The 16715-nt window shown below is 39.1% G+C and overlaps 1 protein-coding gene across 1 annotated transcript in view; it reads left to right on the top strand.

Annotated features, from left to right (window-relative positions):
• Positions 1-16715, top strand: part of B3GNTL1 (UDP-GlcNAc:betaGal beta-1,3-N-acetylglucosaminyltransferase like 1) — a gene marked incomplete at its 5' end in the record, with an annotated part of 114514 nt that overhangs the window by 66662 nt on the left and 31137 nt on the right. The window contains one exon of the mRNA XM_084273515.1: positions 12752-12847. Within this exon, the coding sequence (XP_084129641.1) occupies positions 12752-12847 (96 nt within the window). The remainder of the gene's footprint in view (positions 1-12751; positions 12848-16715) is intronic.

Raw genomic sequence — 16715 nt, 5'->3', positions numbered from 1 at the left:
TCTGTGTTTCCTGGAAGCAGCTGGATGATGCCAGCTGATGGGATGTAGGGGATGAACTTTTTCTTTTCCCTTTGCTCCCCCCTGCAGCCCTTGCTCCACTCCCACCTCTTAAATTGCCTTTATCACAACCCACAAGTTTTGCATCTTATTTTCTCCGTGCCCTGCCAAGAGAGGGGCTGGGAGAGCACCAGGCCCCCAGCCAAGGCCACTGCTCCAGCCTGGGCTGCCAGCATGCTGCAGGACAATTTATCTGGTTTATGAAAAACAACAACAATGGTAAAACAATATGCTGTAAAAAGCTGAGACTTTGCTCCAACTGTTGAAAATGAATTATAGTGCAGGCCCACATAGTAGCATATAATGCGCTTCAGTATTGTGGCAACTGCTTTAAAGCTGCAGGGATTGTCTGCAGTCCCTGGGCTCGTGCAGGAGCAGTCAGTCTTGACTGGATTGGCCAAAATTGGTTGTGGAACTGCAGGATGTAAACCAGTAAAGTTTTTAGTTTTCCCTTGTATTAAAAAAAGCCTTGCTTTCACATTTCTGTCAGGAGAATGGTTTGTTTTAACTAAATGGAAATATTTAGAACATAAAGGACATTCCTGACAAGATTATGGTTTTTAATATGGAATGGATTTCGGATTTTAACTTCTGTTGCTATTTTAAATATTGATGTTTAAAATTGTGGGATTTGCAAAGCAGCTGCTATGCTGAAAATGTCTCCTGATTGCAGCTGGCTAATAAGAAATTCTGTTGAGTTGAAGAACACCAATTACCTTCTTATTCACATTAGGAAAAGTAATTATGTCTGCAACAATTTAGAATAAGACTATTGTGACAACAGGTGATAAGACTGAAAGAAGTAGTGAAACACTACTGTCAAACTATGCATAGTTTGATTTAAACAGAAAGGAGATTGACCCAAACCTTTTGTTGTACAGGGAAGAAATGAAATGCATGAAATATGCTTAAAAAGCAAACCTTTGTATCTGCATTCATCTCTAGAGAGACCTCACCTGAGCTTTTCGAAGCTTGCCACGCTGTGAAACTGGACTGCTGTGTTTTAAAGGATGTTAAGAGGAGCACGTTTCCATGTACCCAGTCTTCTTCTGTAGTACTCCTGCCTTACAATATTTAGTACAGTAAACACTGAGATTCGTTTTTAGTAAATGACTGCTGAAGCTATTTACAGTTTCTATAAAGTGTCACCGTTAGGAAGTGCATGGGTTGCAGGAAGAAGGCATGGTGGTTTTTAGCTTGAATAAGTTGATTTGAATCAATGATTGCTATCCTTGTAATCTTTTATGTAGCTCAAAAGATAAAGTAACCCCTCAAGCTACCTATCTTCTTATTTGAAATAAAAATTTGTGTAACTAATTGCATAGCATCATAGTTGGTATCAGTATACATCCACCAGAAACACTTGGATCACAAATACTCTATTTTCTTTGAGCTACAATCAACACTTTGTTATCAAAAGATAGATTTAGCTTTCTAAGGTTTCACAGAAGAAAGGCTGAGGCTTGGATCATTTGTCATGGCATTGATCTTAAAAGTTGCCTTTTATTTATTTATTTCAGTTTGTGTGAGGAGGTGATAGGTCTCATGATGGAGCAGAAATGAGATATTCCAGGTCTGATAGCTGTCGCCCAGCATATGCATTATGTTACTCAGAACTGTTTGACTGTTAGACTGAAAACTATTTAAACAGAATGCACAGACCAGCACAGCTGGGGCAGCATAGGAAGTCTCATGTTTTCTCCTTGTTTCCTTTTCTTTCTTTTACTTGAAGGCCTTGATATTTCCCTGTCCTTTCCTTTCCCTTCAAAAGACTTGTTTGTTTTGCCTGCCCTGAAGTAAAACTGGAAGACACACCCTTGCTTTGTTTGAGGAGGGCTTCAGGCATAGGAAGATGTACTTGTGAGTGTGACATGAAGGGCAGGGTGCTGCCTGCTGCCATCCCATCAATAACCCCATGATGTGCTTGCTGCGGGAGCAGCACACCAGAGAAGGTGGTGGGATGGGGTGGGGTGGCCCAGTGGATTTAGCAGAAGTGCTCAGGGCAAGGATGTGCTGGAGTTAATCTGGACTGATAGCTTGGAAACTGGGAAATCTACAACTTGGAAATTGAGTATAAACCCAGCCTGTCACAGAAATGTCTGATGTGGTAAGGGTCAGTAAAACTTGTCCAGTCATCTTCCAGTGGCAATAAAGCAAGTGCTGGTTATTTTACTCTGTGTGTGTGAAAATGGGGTGTTTTAATTACAGCTGTGCTTTAAGATATTTATACTTTATAAAAACCTTTCCGGAGTGCTCTTGATGGCCAAGTGACCTGGTGTGTGGACAGGCCATTGTCAAACACCTCTAAATGAGCAGCAACAACTTCTGTTCTAGGTGTGTCGATGCAGTTGGTGGTATGGTGAGTTTTATCCCCAGTCAAAGCAGTGATGAGTTACTTTTGCTGACTTATCGATCTGAGTGGAAGCCTGATCCAGGCTTGGCGTGGTGCTGCACCTGAACTAACATCCCTTCTCTCTCTGAGAAAGCTTCATCTGCAAAGGATCTTCTAGATATGACAGAAGTATATTATGGACCAGGAGGTATAAACATGACATCCAGTGACACCCTGGATGCAGTAATTCCACTGAAGTAGAGGAAGGTAGTCTGTATTTTCACTGACAGAAGTGGAAACAGAAACATCTTCCATTTAATTTGAAACACTGTACAGCCCCTTCATGTAATTCTTTAACTTTACATTTTGCAGATACTTTATATAAACCTGGTTTATGTCTCTTCTAAGTGGCAGTTGGTATAAACACAGTATCGTTGTATAGAATGAAACATGTGAGAAGTTCCCCCTTGGAAATGAAGGGAAGAGGTTTTTAGAAACAACCTAATTCAAATTAAAGTGCTGGGAGTGTCACACTCGCTTCAAAACTTGGCACACCTGGTGCAGGGAAGTGCTGAAGCATGTTGGTGGATTAATTCCTCTGGTACTTCTATCAAAGGGAGGTTTTGCTCAGCCTGAAGGATATTTTCTTTCCTTGTCCTCCATGGCAGTTGTACAGTACAAACAGCAGCAGTAACACACAGTGCCATATTCTCTGCTGCTTCTTAGAATTAAGCTGTCTCACATTTCAGTGAATTAGGAAAATAAATCAAAATTTTAACTGACCAGGTTGTCTTTTGATGTTCCATGAGCTTTAAAAAGCTGATGCCTTCTCTTAATTTTCATTAGCAAGCTGGAACACTTGCCAGTCAGTATTTTTTGTGTATTTGGAAATGAAGTTGCTGAGTTGAAGGTTTGAGTCCAAAGAACTGCTGTGGGAGCTCCCTCTTTCCTCTCTGGCTGGTACCTCGGTGACCAGTTGTTGCACTAACTCAGGCTAGATTTCAGAGGTCCAGGATTGCTGTCATTTTTCACAGGGTGTCGGTGGAAGCATGCCAGAATAATGGGTCCCAAAGGTATTATACCTCATTAGTTTTATGGTCCTTTGGCAGTATTTGAAGCTTTTTTTTTTTTTAAGAGGAAGAACATGTTTATTATCATGGAACTGGGTGTGTGGCTTAAATGCTTCAGCTGGTTTTGGAAGATCAGAACTTGCATTTCTTTTCACTCAACTTGAATTACAAAAGCCTGGTTGCTAGTGAAGATGTGAGTAACCTTTGCAACATAAATGTAGCTTTTGTAGATTAATTTAAATATTTTTCAAGATCTATTTCCTTTTTAAAAAGCTGCCTCCTTCTTCCAGTCTCCAAAGAATGTAGCTGGGGCAGGATAACACATGTGCATGTGTGAAATATTGCTCTTCATGTCTCAACCTAGATAAATATTTAAACATTCGCAGCTTGCCTACGTATATGCTCCTGAAGGAATGGCTTCCTGAGTCAGGATTTAACAGATTATTTCTGAGGTTATGCTTATTCTGGAATTCAGAATCCGTTATTGCAATATGTGGATCCTCCTGGTTCTATACTTTATTTTCACGTGGGATTTCCTGGTGAAGTGGTGCAGTTTGAGAAGGGCAGAGATCCCCACTTCCCAAAAGAAGTTATAGTGGTTATTTTAGATATTGTTAAACCAAACACAGGAGTCTAATTCCCAGGGTGTTAGATTTACTGAGTTTCTTAAGCAGTGCAGGGAGGCTGTAGGTGTTCCAGAATTGCCTGTGCTGGATGTGTTCAGGGATACTGCACAGCAGTTGAATCCTAGAAATGTGCTATTTTGGGATCCTGCACAGGGACTCAGAGCTTCAGGTTCAGCAAGCAGATGTGTTGTTAATTTGAAGCTTAATTTCTCATAGATTTCAGTGGATGTCTAGAGTCAGTATTGTAGTTAGAATGTCACACTGTCTTAATGCAACAAATACAGAGAATAGTAAATATTTTTTAAGAAACAGGAATATTTTTGATATCTTGATTGTGATTAATGGATTAATACAAAGCTAAGTTAGATAAAACCTTACTGAGAGACCTGATTAATGCTCTTTTTACTTTTTGCTATGCTGCCAGTTTACTTGAGCTTCAAAGTCCCAGTTTGGCACCATGGGGAGTTTGTGGCACTGAAACTCCTCCTTAGCTTTGTTTCTAACACTGAACTCCCCATCCATGCTGGCAGGGATATTTGCTGTTCCCCACAGAAATGTTCAAACGTGTGACTTCCTTTACTATAGAAAAGGTTGGACCCATCTTCATGATAATTTGAATCAGTGATGCAAGAAAAGATAGAGAGAAAGCTTTGCTGAAAGTGCCTTGTGGTTTGCTGTGTTTTATCTGTTTTATCATTATTTTTTACAAGTAGCACGTGCAAAGCCCTTCACATCAGTTTTGTGGAGTTTGGGGGAATTATCAAAGATGTAATCTAAATTTTACGAAGTAAAATTATTACCCATTTTTAAACATTACTTTAAATGTTTCTGTGCTTTTGTGTTTTACACTGCTTCTTTCAAAATTTGTGATTCAGAGATTTGAGACCTCATTTAAATATGTTAATAATTTTTGGCAGGATATGTGTGACAGAAAAAGATGGTTTTCTTGAGTGACCCATGAAACTTTCAAAGAGCTGCTCAGTAGGTCCTTCCCAGCTGGTGCTGCAACTGTGTTTGGTTTTCCATATAGCCAAAAATGCTGCTCTGTTTTAAAATTTAAGCTAAGTACAATTCTGGCATTTGTTTCCTCCATCGATTTCCAACTTTTTGACAGCTGAAAAAACATTTTATTCTCTGATTCAGTTGGCTTCCTTCAGGTGGTTATTAATATTTTTTCTTTGAAATCATAGCAAGACCCTTGTTGCTGTCATGTTTCTATGATGCCATTACTATTTGCTAATGATATATGCTGAGTGCCAGAGAGAATGTGGTTACTGTCCTTTCAGGGGTATGTATTTCTGCAGGACAGGATAAGAAAAAGGTGTTAAAAATAATATAAAAAGATCATCTTCATATGTGTAGGAGACTTGACTTCCTCTCTATTCTTTGAACATTTTAGCTATGCCTTTTAGAGATTATTTCTTACAATGCAAATTCATGTAATCAATTTGTGGATACTTATATTATAGGAACGTATGGATGCATGAGGCTGAGGCAGATACTCACCTGTTCAAAGGTGCTCATCTGAATTACTGACATGAGAAGCCTTGTTCTAGAAGCTCCACTGTAGTAATTGGAGATAGCAACACAGATCTTGGATGAGCTGAGTTGCTCCATGGCAGAAGTTCTGAGTGGTAGAGAGGACCCCCATTGCCTGGGCTTCATGCTCACAGGTCTCTGACTTAGGACAGATCTGGGCTGTGATCACTGATCTTTACTGTTGATTTATATTGTTCTAATTGGAGCATCGGTGCCCTGAAGCTAATTCATAGCAGCCTCCACTTGGAAAATCTTCATCTATGTATTACCTTCTTTCTTCTAATTGAATTCTTGAAATTTTGAAAATATTTTAACATGCTGGATAGATTGAATGCCTGGCTGGAGAGTATCTGATTCAAACCAGCAACAGAGAATGCCAAGTTCAGACAGCAGTTAGCGTAGGAATAAATGTCAGTGTGATGCATACCTAGAGCCCAACTTTGGAGATACGGTGTGACCTTCAAACTAGCCATGCTGTGAGACTTCTGGTTATAGAGTAGGCAGGCACAAGTAAAAGGAAATACTGACCAGATTGTTGGCTGGGAGGCAGTGAAAGAACCTACAGATCCCACGTATAAACCCATCAACAAGTTGCGAGGGAGGCTGAAACAGATAGGAGGGAAAGCTTTGTAGTGCTCTCAGGTCTGTTTTTTCTCAGAGTTTTACAAATGGATGGGCACTTAATTATTTTCATTTCTGTGTATTCTCAGAATTGGTTGAGGTCTTTCCAGTCTTGCCATCTGCACCACTGAAACCCAAACTGTCGTAACAGATCACTGCCTTCTTGACATGTATTGGGGTCCTTTCGTTATCAAAAATGTATCATGTATAAAATCTTTTGCTGAGGTACTGCATTGGGTTTCCCCCCTCCCTTCCCCAGTTAGTATTTATCATTATGAGGAAGTGTAAATGATTTGAAACTGTGCAGAGGGTTAGTATGAGGCCATTTATTTATTTATATTAAAAAAATATTCCTAGAAAAGTTTCGTTCCTCCCTCCCCCAAAATAGGTTGTGCTAATGGTTTTCACTCTAGCAGCAAAATGTATTTTTCTAAAATAATCAAATAACTGATTTTTATTTTCTGTCTTTTTCTTTGTTTTCCCACTGACAACTTTGAAGGGATACAGAATGCAGATCAAACGCTCTCAGTGTGCTGAGATGCATTTGGTAGTCTGAAACCCCTCAAAGACTCATGATACAATGGAAGACACAAGGGATGTGTTTGGAGTAAAGTTTGCTTTGGTTTGCTAAAAAAAACAGTCTACTATTGCAGTTGTTAATCAGATAATCAGACTCTGTAGTCTAATATCTGATCTAACTTTTACTCTAAATGTTAAAAACCTCTAGGGGAAAAACTACACAAGTGAAATACCATTTGTATGGAAATACAGCAAGTTTATTGCTGATCCTGTGGATCTTCTGCATGTACATGAGCACACAGCTGAACTTTCCAGATGCAGGCGTGATCTCCTTCCCTACAATTCCATACTTGTATTTCATTTAACTGAGGCTTGTATCTCCCCCCACTCCCAGGTTGCATACAGCTCTTATAACATTCCTTTGAAAAGGAGAATCAGTGAGCATTAGTAGGTGGAGTATCTTGTGCTTTTGGATAAACCTCAGCACTCAAAACCATTTCATGTTTCTTCCTCAAAATACTGGAATTTTAAAACTTCTTGAAGTTGGGATATGCCAGGAGGTTTATTCACATATTAACCAAAGGTTAATGTTACAAGGTTGTAAGAGTAGAAAACATTCGTGTGTTGCTTTTTATGTGAATTTGGTTTCATCTTTACTAGCAAGTTTTAGAGAAGCGAACAACTGACTGCTTTGTTAATTGTGGGCATGGCACCAGCTACTTCAAAAAGCATCAGAGTCTTTTTACTTTGCTGCACACCATGTCGGGAGGTGAAATTGGAGGAGGGGTCGTCAGGAAGATGGATAGGAAGGAAAAGATCAGTAACACGCTCAGTCAACAGCAGCATAGCCTTCCCCAGGGCTGGCAGGAGATGTTCCTCCAGGGTTCCAAAGAGAAGAGGATTTTCCAGACCTTTGTACACTGTGTATGTTGCTATCTTTTAAATAGAGTTAAATAAGTTACAAACACAGGTAATCCTTTTATAGACAGAAAATGAATAATACATTCAAATAACCTTAGGAATACTGGAGATTTCATAACTCTTTATAAGTAGAGTATTACAGTCATTGCAACTGGGACATTTGTGTGGTCTTTTGTTTTTCATAGACCACCTTTGAGATGAAAATTGCTGTGTAAATAAATATTTTGTTGTAGTAACATAGTAATTTCAGTCAGGTTACCTTCATGGGGGTACTGTCTCAAAATCTAAACCACCTATTCAGTCTTTTCTGAAATACCAAAGGACGTGTTCAGAAGTCAAATGGAATGATACTTTTTTTAAGACCTAGTGCATGAGCCCTGGTCCGTGTTGCTTCTTAGTGGGTTCCTTGTTTGTTCTAACCACAATTCAATATCTGCTATATTACTTTGACCATATTCTTTTCTTTCTTTTGTGGCAAAAGCTCAGCATAAATAGCAAGCCAAGTAGACAACCTCTTGGTACAGAATGCTTCATTTTGCTAGATGGAGTAATTCTTCCATTGTAAATACTTGACTTTTTAAATACTGGAAACTGTCCAAGAATTGGAGAGACTTGTTAAGGCATGGATGTTACAAAGACCACTTTTAGCAGCTTACAGACAAGAAAAAAAGATGTAAGACATGCTAAAATCATACAGGCTAGTCCCTTTGCATGCATCTATTCTTTTGGTTTCAGCAGTAGGTTAATTCATCATCATTAGTAGATAAAAGCTCTGAAAAGGACTGGAAGAATGGTGCTTGCTATTGGGTTTTACTAGGAGCATTCAGCTACAAAAAAAAGAGAGATTCAGCAGTATAGTCAGCTCTCAATTATCCAGCACAATGAGGCTGGCATGGGCTAGCTCACATAAAGCAAAAACCACAGCTAATTCAATACATACGTATTAGACTATAAACCCATAGTTAATACATTTACCTTTGGAAAATTTGTAAACAGATTTCCTTTCAGCAGGAGGTTTAAAAAAAATGAAAAAATAAGTAGGTGGAGTTCAGCCTGATGTAAGAGGACTTTACCCTGTGCTTTGTTCTTTGTGGCCTTTTCCATGGGCTGTGAGGGGACACTTGCTGCAGCACAGGTTTCTCCATGGGCTGCAGGGGCATCTTTCTCTGTAGCACCTGGGATGCCTTCTCCCCCTGCTTCCCTGGCCTTGGTGTCTGCACAGTTTCTTACATCCTCTCACTCCCTTCTCTGGGGGCAAAAAGTGGCTGCTTGTGGTTTTTTTCTCCTCACTGTGATTCCCAGGGGCGCTGTGACCATGGCTGATGGGCTCGGCCTTGGTCAGCAGCGACTCCAGCCTTGAGCCGGCTGGTGTTTGCTCTGTGGGGCTGCAGAGAGCTTCTGGCTGCTGCTTGCAGAAGCCACCCCTGCAGCCCCCCTTCTTCACCAGAACCCAGCCATGCAAAACTACGACACCTTTTGTTTCAGTAGTACCTTAATTTGAACCTTAATTAAGTTTTGAAGTATTAGAAGGGATTGTTCCTGCAGTGGTGGACATACTCTACAGCTCTGTACTGAAAGGGGAACTACCTGCATCATCCTGGTTAGTTCTTCCTGAAAATAAACAATATAGGTCCCTTCAAACAGTGGTTGGAAACACCAGACAGAAAGTCTGTTACAGCAACTGAGAAAGTATCATCTTCTAGCTGTTCTCATAGGTTCTCTCATCCTTGCAAAGAGTCCATGTTTCCTGCAAACTGCAAAACATTTCAGTCTTCAAATCCTTAGGAAATCATGTGGAGTGGTATGTCATAATTTTTCCAGGAGCAGGACTGAATGCTCTCTGCTTTCACTGCCCTTAGTAGTTCTCATGGCTCTTGAATTCTTTTTGATTATTTTTGTTGCTAAGTAGAGTTTGGGATTGTGAAGGTAAAGTAATGCTGATTTGTAGTTGAGCCTGTCCCAGGATTACTATGTACATATCAACCTTTCAGTATGGAGTGTCCCGGCGTGTTTTATTTCCAAAATGTACTTTTTGGTGTTCCAGAGCTCAGCTTCTTTAGAGCAGGGATTTTCAGCTGATGTCAAAGCATGCAGTGATTAGGTGATAGAGGCAGTTATTTATATGGGCATAGGAAAGGGTGAAACAATTCAGTACAACATAAACTAATGAGATGTAATCCATACCAGATTGGGTGGTTAGGTTCCTTAAAGCTTTATGAAGTTTGTTGCAATTTTTGGGTTTTGTTTTGTTTTTTAAACTTCTTATCCTACTTCAAAAAAGGATTAGGCAAATGAGTCTTCTCAACCTATTGTACCTCTTTTGTCACCCTAATACATGTACCTGATTCTGCATGTAAACCTGGTGATCTTCAGTGATGAGGTCCTGGTACATTAACTGTCGAATTAAGATAACACAGAATTTTTGGTAAAATCAGGAGTGATGTCCTTTAGCCTATGGTCTGCTTACAGCTCACAAATTCATGTCATTGTTTAGTTTTCTTTTTCATGTTGTAACATGTTAATGTCTGGCCCTGGGTATTGGAATTTATCATAACATTGTTTCTAATGTTTTTAATTGAACACATTCTAGATGGCTTCTAATCCTTGATCTGTGTGGATATAATTTTCATAAATGCTATAGCATAAGTAGAATTAAATGTACATTTGGAGGAATTACTTTGTTACATTGGAAAGCAGTCTGGGCTCTTGGTTAAATATGTTGCTCTTATAAACTGGTTGGTTTCCTTTCTGTATTCTGCCTGGCAGAATGTGATAAGGTTTCACCACCTGCCTGCACTCTTTTGGCACGTTGCTGTTGGGTTTTGAGTTGCTGGTTCAGGAAAGAGAGCTTCCCTTGAAGAGTTACTACAGACACGTAAATGCCTTTCTCAGTGTTGGAACTTAAATTCCTCATTGCATGCTGATGTGACCTGAGGTGGGAGCAGAGTGACATGTGCTGCCAACAGCTTTGACACACATCACAAAGAAAGTCACTTTATCATCTCTCTATACTCTTTAGGTTTATTTTCAGAGAGTCTCTGTAAGAGAGGAATGATATTTTGATGTGGGTTTTTTAAAATTTTGTTTTCATTTTCTTTGTGTTTCAAATTTGTTCTGTTTAGTTTCACCTATGTATGGAAGTCGATGGAACAGGTTACCCAGGGTATTAGGGGTGTGTGTGCTTTGTACATGAGCATAACTAATTATGTGGAGCTCTATCTTCAAGACTAAGTGCATTTATGTTCTCTGATGAACCTGTCTGCACTGAGGAAATGGCATTCTAGCCTCTCCAAACACTTTTCACATATTCCAACTAGCTCAAGACTTTTCTTTTGAAGATTTTCTTTCACTCAGAAATGAGATTCAATGCAATGCATTCTAGCCTAGCTTTTCTCCCTGCTGTTTTCTTTTGGGATTACTGTTTGGTCATTGTTCTGCTCAGGCCGTACTCAATTGCCCTTGTAATTAGTGTGTAGCTAATAACCATGTACTGACTAATCATGTCTGCTCTGGTTTTCTGGGGTTGTTTTGACTCTTTCAGCTCCCACTGACTTTTTTGGGGGGGGGGTGTGTGTTGACATTTAGCACATCTGAAGCCAGCGTATTTCAGTTATGAACAAGCTGCTGCTGTGTTAAGTCATAGCCATTAAGTGATAGGGTTATATCTGACTAAGTATGATTGCCTAAATTTAAGTGTTAATATTAAGGTGAGACACCTTAGGACCGCTTTATGGATGGTGATGCTCTATCACTGTATTCCTGGAGTTCCCATGCAGTGTGTTTCACCCTAAGGTGTCCAACCTGTGTTAGTTCAGAAGATTCATTGATGCCACGAAAAAAGTGGAAGTAGGTCACATGTTGAGTTTTGATTAGATTTCTAATCTAATTTCTTGGAAAATTGATCTAAGTGTCTGTAGAGAATGAAGTGTGTAAAATTTGGACTTTAAATCCGTGCTTGTCTCTGGAAATGGAAGTTGCCAGACATAAGAAGACATCACCTCAATCCGATGTTGAACTCAAGAGAAACACCTTTAAAATGTAAATTCTTAGATGCACATGATAAAATTTACTTCATGCCCTGATGTTTAAATAGTTCAGCTATACAGGAATGTGAATATTACCTCTACATCATGCTAGGAAATCATCTGTCCATAATGTCAGCATTTTCATTAGTGTTTGAAGACTGGCAGTAATTGTGAAGTCTCTTTCTTCTACCCTTGTAGACCAGGCTGTGCTCCTTTTTTCCTCTGTCATTCCTGGAAGCGGCCTGCGTCTCCTGTCTTAACTTTGCACATTCTGTTTGACAAGTTCAGTCTCTTGTTGGACTAGATACTTCATCTTGTAATAAAAAAAGAGCCAGTTTACTTTCCCTAATCCAGATTCTGATTTGTTTCATAATGTGTTTATGAGTTTGCTTAAAGCTGCAAAGAACCATGTGTTCTTGGCTGTCACTCGGCAAGGGGATGAAATTAAAAGCCACTCCCTTTCAGTCCTAAAGGATTTTCTTTCCTTTAAGATAGGTACCACTGGTAGCAAATCTCTAGTGCATCTTATTTGTCCAAGCTTGATTAACATTTAAGTGTCTCTGGCAGAAATAAAAGGTCAATGGAAGTTCCTCCTTACTGTATGTATAAGAAACATAAAGTGGAAAATCAATGCACAACAATTGTAGGGTTAAATTGAAGACCTTTAATTTTTTAAGATTCTTTTCAATTCATTCACTTCACTATCAATATTACATTATTAGTGGAAGTCTCATTTCCAGTATGTCTCTCTGAACTTGAAATAAAGTTTGAAGTACTGTGCATGTGTTACAATTTATGATAGAATAGGTGGTTATGGAATGTGGAGCAGGAGGTAGAGTCATCTCCTGGGCTGTGACACCTCAGAGCTGAAGGTACATGTTGCGTTTTCAAGAGTACATTTCTCAGCACTTAAAACTGCTGAAGGCTAAGCACAGGCATAAGCATTTGCAAGATTTCAGGTGAATGCATAAGGTCTACATTGTTCTAAATGGGTTTGACATTCTGTTAATGAAGACTGACTTTTTCTCACCTTTCTCCTAGGTGTTTACCTCCCATGGACCAACTGTGATCATGCCAACCTGGTTCTGTTCCCGAGAATGGTTTTTTCACGTGGGAAAATTTGATGAGGGTGGAAAGGTGAGTGCTGCAGATGGTGCAGATCCAGGAACCTAACAGCCTCTGAAAGCCTGTTTTTAAGAAATACTAGGCAAAGGGCTATAGATAAAAACTGAGGTCTAAAAAATATGGGTTATGTCACATACATGTCTTGTGTTTATGGGGCTTTTTTAAACAGTCATTAATCCAGTACAGTTGTTTTGGAGCAACTCTGATGACTGAAAGACATAACTGAGATGGAGTTTGTAGTCACATCTAGCACATTTATTAGATATGTCAGCAAAGCTGGAAAACCAAAATAAGGGTTCTGACATTCAAGCTGTTCTTCAGCCCTGAAATACGTGCAGCAGATCTGAAAGCTAAACAAAAGTCAGCTCAAACTTTGTCTTATGAACCATCTCTGAAAGGTAAGGTAGATTTGATGAAGGAAATTGCAAAGAAGAAAGGTGAATTGTGCCAAAGAGATGGTAATAGTCTCCTAAGGGGAAAAATTTACATCCTCAAGATGAAGAAAGCAGGGAGGAGAGGAGGTCACACTATGCCATGAAAACAACTATCATTAAATCTCATTTATCCGCTTGTCTCATATCCACATGTCAGTCTTAGTTCTCAGACACGGCCTTGGAAGATGTTAAGTAACTTTTCCACAAGGATCAGGAGGATCTGAGAGGAAACAGAGAGGTTATGAATGAAATGACTGTTACCTGAGAAGTGTTCCCCTGCTGACAGCTCAGTGTTCTCTTTCTTTATAGGTTTCCTGTATGAGTTCAATTTGGTTGCTTTAAACTCATCAGTATGGTTATGGAATAAAGTCTTGGGATGTCTATTGGCAGTATTTATTGCAGTAGGAATAGAAAAATGTTGGCAAATACATCTAATCCAGATGTATTTGGATCTGTGCTCTAGTTTTGGACCTGAGGTTTTGCTTCCAGTGGTTTCGGTGAGATTTTAGGGCTGGAATGGGTGGTTCTGATTTCTTTTTATTTTTTTCTAAAGCCTCCATTTAATAGCACTCTAAAAATAAATCTGCTCAGACTATTTCCTATTTTATTATTTAAACTACAACATACTATGATTATTTTTGTTTTTATAGCCTCTTAATGGAGCCACCCTCTGCCATGCAGTGTGTATATATACATAGACGTACACACACATGTTTATGTACGTGTGGGGATATACAAATATTATTCTTTGGGCTGCCAATGAAATAATAATTTGAAGAGACGGCAGACAGAGCCCAGAATTGTTTGGAGTGGTGAGAAGATTTGCTCTTAATTACGTGGTGGATGAATGGAAGAGCTGGGAATAGTGCCTGGCTCCCAGTACGATCTACATTCACTGACCCATGCTCACTCTTTCTTTTTTTGTTATTCTTCTTTATCATTGTATTTTCATTCTCTGAAGAATGTTTGACTTGACTTCTTGAGCATTGTTAGTAAGCTCAAAAAAGAAAGCGAGTGAGCTAAAACATAACAACAACAATAGAACAGCAAGCCTAATGATAAAGTTCAATAGGTTAAGTTAAACAGGCTATTGTTCTGTGCTTTTTTTCTTTTAGTTTTGATTTGAGGTTTTTTTCTTTGTTCTATTTTTGGATGATTTGTTTTGTTTTGCTTTATGTATACATATAATTGTATAGGGACTATACCACTCGTTATTCAGCTCTAATATGCTGAGAATCTTAATACTAATGATTTTTCAGACACAATGCATGATATGTTCTTCTAGGTTTAAAAATTATCAGTGATAAGGTAAACTTTTTGTGTGCCCCTACTGTGAAGTGTCCACCATGCCAAAACTCAAACCCTGGCTGATTCAGAACACCCTCAAAAAATTCCCTACAAACAAGGGTATGTGACAGATCAAAGCAAGGAACTCATTGGTTATGTAGGTGTAGAGGACACAAAGTCCTAAATCTTTTAGCATTTAGCACTGTAAATTACTTAGTGTTGATCTAATTAATTAATTTTATTTGAAAATACTTTCTCCATGTATCCACAGAACTTGTTAAACTAGTCCTGAGTACTCAAAGAGCCTCTTCAGGCATGTATATGTTATGACCTGTGATCTGACTATGTTAATTTGATCGCTTCCATCTCCATTTTTTGGGTTAGTATTTAGCAGTGTGACCTGTAAGTATCACATTGCTGCAAGTAAACACAGAAAGAGGCCAATAAATCTCCCCATTTCAGCTTTCTCCTTTTGTGGAACTCTTTGCATGCCAAAAAGCTGCGTTTCTCATCTGGAATTAAATCCAAACACCTGTTCTTCATATTTCAGTGCTTGGAACAAATGGAAGATAATTCTTCCATGGAATAAATGGTGATTTGATGTTTATGTTAGTATGGGTGGACCGATAAAATGCAAATACATGAGTTAGGATGTAATTATTTTTTTTTAATTGCACATAGATGTGTGTGATGCACGTGTCTCTCTGTCCATCCAGGCATGATGTGAAACAGATTTAGAAAAAATATTTACAGAAAGTTTTTTAGAAATAAATCACAGAATCGTAGGGGTTGCAAGGGACCTCCAGAGATCATCAGGTCCAACCCCCAGCCAAAGCAGGGTCCCTAGGACAGGTTGTACACATTAGTGTCCAGACAGGGCTGGAATCTCTCCAGAGAAGGAGACTCCACACCCCCTGGGCAGCCTGTCCCAGGGCTCTGTCACCCTCACTATGCAAAAGTTTTTCTGCACATTGGTGCAGAACTTCCTGTGCTCCAACTTGAGGCCATCGCCCCTTGTCCTGTCTCCACAGACCATTGAAAAGGGGCTGGCCATTTCCCCCTGTGTCCCACACTTGAGATATTTATAAACATTAATAAAATCCCCTCTTAGGCTTCTTTTCTCAAGGCTGAACTTCTTTCTGGTGAAGATCTGCAGTTGTTGGAAATGTATTGCTTTACGTAATCATTGAGGCAATGTCCAAGCAGAATCCTGAATAGTATCTTCATAAATGGTGAAACAGGTTCATTTTATGTACTGATTAACTAAAATGGTAGAGGTATTTTTTATGCAACCTCTGATATATGGTAATTAAAGCAGAAGTACTTGAAAGTAGTTGATTTCAGCAGGCTGTAATAGTGTGCTGAGACTAAGAATATGAGAAATGATGACTATGAGACTAAGAGAAATGGTCACAATCCTGTAAAGCATTTTAAATAGTATCCACTGCTGGGAGGAGAGTCATGTGAACCATATTTCTGCCTTAATTTTTAAGGAAACTAAAGGGAAATAATGTTCTTGTTACTCGGCTGATTTGTGTAAAGAATGCAGTACTTTGTCACTGAAAGAAGTGGCAGGACTTCACTAATCCCTCAGAACTCACACTTGAAGATTAGTGTGGGACAGTATCCACATGATTAGTTTTGTTCCTATGCCTTTTGGCATCTTTTAACAGCTATCATCATTGTTTAAAGGTTGTAACTGTGTCCAAAAGCATCAGATGGAGACTACTGGGAGGACACATTATTTGTCTGTTTTGGCACGTTGTCTTTTTATTCTAGTCACTTGGGTGTAATGGCACTAAGACAAAACAATTAGCTTGTTGGTTTAGATAAACACTCCAAGAAATCTTGGGGACAGTAAGAACTGTATATGTGAGCTTTACTTACCCACAGACTCCATCCAGATGTGGCAAATTGTACAGTCTTGGCTTTATTTGAGCAGTATTACTCTTGACATCACAACTGTAATATGCCACACTGGTTTCTTTCTCTAGAGTTTTACAGCAACCTGGTCCCAAATTTCCTGCCACCTCTGCATTTAACCTTCTTTAAGTGTCTGAAAACTAAAAATAGCATGACAGCATTGAAGTTCTAAGTTAATCTCAAAGTGTAAAGAGGGGGAAATTATTCTTAATGAGCCCCAGATGGACCAGCATATT

This window comes from Gallinula chloropus (genome assembly GCF_964237585.1).
Source record: "Gallinula chloropus genome assembly, chromosome: 20".
In the NCBI taxonomy this organism is placed as follows: domain Eukaryota; kingdom Metazoa; phylum Chordata; class Aves; order Gruiformes; family Rallidae; genus Gallinula; species Gallinula chloropus.
This window is presented reverse-complemented; position numbering and strand designations above follow the sequence as displayed.